The sequence below is a fragment of the Coffea arabica genome, chromosome 5c (assembly GCF_036785885.1).
Source record: "Coffea arabica cultivar ET-39 chromosome 5c, Coffea Arabica ET-39 HiFi, whole genome shotgun sequence".
In the NCBI taxonomy this organism is placed as follows: Eukaryota; Viridiplantae; Streptophyta; class Magnoliopsida; order Gentianales; family Rubiaceae; genus Coffea; species Coffea arabica.
The window spans coordinates 4,678,403-4,682,841 of NC_092319.1; the positions used below are offsets into that span (position 1 = coordinate 4,678,403).

Consider the following 4,439-nt stretch of genomic DNA (forward strand, 5'->3'; position numbering starts at 1 on the left):
GGGCTTTCTGTCGGGCCAAATGAGCAGAGTTCGGGCTGGCCCAACCCTATTGACAGTCCTAATTTTAGGTAATATTGATATTTTCTTTCATTTATATCAAGAGGAGAGGGTGCAAACGTCATTTCCTATTGTGATCAAATATATAATAATAACCATTAGGTGGAATTTAATAATCATAGCTTCAAAACACTTAACTATAGGTGGCAAACGAATTCATTTAGTCAAATTTATCCATACTCGCCCATGAATAGTTGGATATGGGTATCTTAAGTTTTTACATATGGGTATAAATAAATTATCCAATAATATCCATTTAATAAATGGGTATAATTGGGTAACTTACCAAACTCAATTAACCAATTTAGAATTGTCTTCTCCAAACGTCCTCTCTTCCCCCGCCCATTTAGAAGAAATTTGAGGCTTGTGTTTGATTATTGAACTCATTGTTGGAGACTTTTATGCATTAATATTGCTCAAACCTTGTATATAATGGAATGTTTTATTTTTCAAGCTTAACAAATATTTGATCCATTTTTGACGCAGATAGATATCCTATTTATTTTTTTCAGATTCTTGATTTTGTCATGATGTTAACTACTTTTGTTGCATTTATTATTATTATTTGTCGGTTTTATCTTATCATTTTATTTTCTTAGAGCTTGTTAACTTGTTCATTTTTCAACATTACCAATTTATGACAAGTTTGAACCTCCTTTCCTACCTTTTCAAAATGAAAATTTAAATTTACAGTCGAAAAAAATGTTAGGGGTTCAAGGTTTTTGGATTAAGTTTTTATGTTAACTTTCATAGTATTTAGTTCAAATTTTTATATTCTTATTGTTCAATTATTAAATAATATGTAATTTTGGGACATAAGGCACGGATGGGAAAATTTGATAATTATGCTTATTGAACATTATAAATAAATATTTAAAACTAATGGTAGTGCAAAGGGTAGTATAAATTGATAATTTAATTTGCAAAAATGAATTTAAATGAGTTTACAAAAAGTTAAAATAAATGGGTTATAAATGGATAATTGGGTTATCCAACTCTTTTTTTAACTTGTCCATTTATGCTCATCTAATTAAATGGGTATAAATGAGTTGACTCATTTATACCTATTATTCATTTCAATTTGTCCAAACCGTCCAAATCACCCATTTTGATACTCTGTACTTTAGTGATAGCATTCTTTGCTTAGGAAGTGTGTCAATAATGTATGACTGAGTCAAATCAATACTTTCAATTTTGTATTAGTAGAGGTCATTACCATTTGATAAAAAATGCAATGATGCATGACTAAGTCAAATCAATACTTTGTCAAATTTTCGCATGTTAAAATTGTCAAATCAATACTGTTATAGTGCTGATCATGACTATGGCTATTATTAAATTTGCACATTCCACACGTACAGAATTCAAATCAGATACTTTCAATATGAAGCATGCTGTCTTTGACGCCTTGATCCTTTCTATACGGTATTCAATTAGCCATTAATGTGATTAGGGAAGGAATATAGGCATCATTGATTCTATTGTAGAGCCTAACATAAATTAAGTGATTCACCTTTGCATCATAAATTCTAATTTGCAAATAAATCACTACATAAACTTGAAAACAATAACAAAATTAATCGGGCCCTCATTTTAGGGTTTCAATAATGAATTTACTTATTTCCAATAACCACCAAAAGTAATTGACAAAGTAAGAAAATATTATCCAGAAAATGCAGATGCATACCATTTATTTTGTATATGAAGCTTTTTTGAAATTGCAAGACTGAAAAAAGCTAGTAAAAGAGTATTTTGTTAATTTCTTATATATATATATTCATCTCTATGCATAGGATGTTATGGCATAGGTTTCAAAACACATATCATGATTACATGTGCTCTCAAAATTCAGTATTATCATTCATAACTACGTTTTATTTAGAAGTCGCTTGAGTTTACTTTCTTCATTAATCAAGCCAAAAATGAATAAATCTCATTCTAATTAAATTCCAATCTACATTACTGAATTCTACTTAAAAGTCTATACCTATTAGAAAGAAACCTCAAATCTGAACTAAGAAACAAGACTGCAGGCGTGAATGTAATATAGCAGAAGTGACTTATTCTTTCCAAGCCTGATGTTGAATGCCAAGTCAAAGTCTCTAGAGGCTTTAATAGTTTGAGTAGCACTGCCAGCTCTATATATCTACTTGCAACATATGCAAAATGCAGTGTATTTCTTCCAACATTCATATGATTATGGGTGGATTAAGGCTTTTCTCTGAGTTCTTACTCATCGCAGCAATTTTACTTTGTTTTCCCAGCATAAATACTGATGCAACCTGCATCACAAGTGAGAAACAAGCTCTTTTAGACTTCAAGAAAAGTTTGATAGATCCTTCTGGTCGGCTTTCATCTTGGAACGACAATGTTGATTGCTGCCAATGGCAAGCAGTTATTTGCAGCAACAAAAGTGGCCATGTGATTCAACTTCGCCTTCAAAATCCTGTTGACGATCTTGAATTGGCAATAAGTGGTAATATTAATCACTCTTTGCTCAATTTGACACAATTGCGCCACCTTGATTTGAGTCTAAATGATTTCAGCGGACTTCAGATTCCAACATTTTTAGGGTCTCTCAAAAGTTTAAGGTATCTAAATTTATCTCAAGCTAGATTTCAAGGAATGGTTCCCTATCAGCTTGGAAACCTCTCAAGTTTACGCACTTTTAGTGTCGTTGGAGAATTTTGGTCTTCTCTCCATTCTGACAACCTGCAATGGTTGGCTGGCCTCTCAAATCTGAAGCACTTAGAGCTGAGTCACGTGGACCTTAGTCCAGCTTCTAATTGGCTACAGGTGATTAACATGATCCCTTCTTTGGTAGAGATACGCTTGTCCTCTTGTCACTTGTTTCAAATTTCTCAACTCATCCACAGCAACTTTTCTTCTCTTACTGTCTTAGATCTTTCTGGAAATGATTTCAGACATTTCATACCTAGATGGATTTTTTATCTTCCTTCCCTTGCTTCTCTTGATTTAAGTAAGAACTTGTTTCTGGGCCCATTGCCCAGAGGTCCTTGGAACATGACATCTCTCAACTGCTTGGATCTTTCTTCAAACCATTTGGACGGTTCACTGCCGGATGAGCTTATTCATCGTAACAATCTCATCTCTCTCAACCTTCAAGGAAATCAATTTGAAGGTTCCTTGGATGGAATTCAGAATTGGAGTTCCCTTGTATCTTTGAATCTATCAGATAATCACTTCACTACCATTCTCCCAAACGTATTATTCACTTTAAGTTCCCTAGTTTCACTTGATCTTCGCTCCAATCAGTTTCAAGGTTATATCCCAGGCTCTATTGCCAACATTTCCAACCTTCAAAATCTTGATCTATCTCATAACAATCTTAGCTCCTCTTTGCCAAGTGAACTATTCACATTGAAGGACTTGGTTACAGTCGATGCAGGTGGTAATCACTTGAGTGGACCAATTCCGAGCACTATTGGCAACTGTACCAAGCTAAAACACCTTAGATTAACTGATAATAGTCTTACTATGTCCAAGTGGTTATACAATTGCAAAAGTCTAGAATTACTAGGACTCCGAGGCAATGCTCTCTCTGGTTCAATTCCATCTAATCTAGGAAAACTGTCGTCCCTGGAGTACATTGATATATCTAAAAACAAACTCACTGGAACTCTTCCTGAAAGTCTTGGGCAGCTTTCCAAACTTGAAACGCTTCTTATTTACAATAATTTGATGGAAGGCATGGTGAGTGGGATTTTACTTGACAATCTGACAAGTTTAAAGTATTTTGATGCATCTGGAAACTCCTTGACCTTAAAAGCGAATGCAAGTTGGATTCCTCGTGCCCAATTTGAAACACTTGGATTAGGTTCTTGGAATCTCGGTCTTCAATTTCCTATATGGCTCCAATCACAAAAAAACCTTCAGTATTTGAACTTGTCCTCCACAAGAATTGCAGATACTATCCCCTCTTGGTTATTCAACTCAGCAACAGGAGTCGTGTCTCTTTCTCACAATCAACTTCATGGTAAGAATTCAAGTATCTTTGAAATTGTTAAAAGATTATATATATACTGTAGTCAAATAGATTCAATGGCCGGCTAGCACAATCAATTTCTCATTGTCTGACACAATTAGACCTTTCGAACTATTTGTTTTCAGGAGGTATTTCTCACTTTTTGTGTGAAGTGAAGAATGGAAAGTCAGGTCTTACAGTTCTGGATCTTAAAAAGAATTCTTTATCAGGAGAAATTCCTGATTGTTGGATGAATTACCCAAACATAACATACATCAGTTTGAAGAGCAATAACTTCATTGGAAGCATTCCAAGGTCATTGTTTTCTTTGGAATATCTGTCTCATTTGGACTTGGGTAGAAACAGCCTCACTGGTTCGATACCTTCGACTTTGTAA

The 4,439-nt window shown here is 34.0% G+C and overlaps 1 protein-coding gene across 1 annotated transcript; it reads left to right on the top strand.

Moving 5' to 3' along the window:
* The first annotated feature begins 2,256 nt into the window (after positions 1-2,256).
* LOC113689079 (uncharacterized) lies at positions 2,257-4,439 on the top strand. The gene is made up of 2 exons (XM_027206910.1): positions 2,257-4,054; positions 4,189-4,439. The coding sequence occupies exons 1-2, from the start codon at positions 2,257-2,259 to the stop codon at positions 4,437-4,439; spliced, it is 2,049 nt and encodes a 682-aa protein (XP_027062711.1).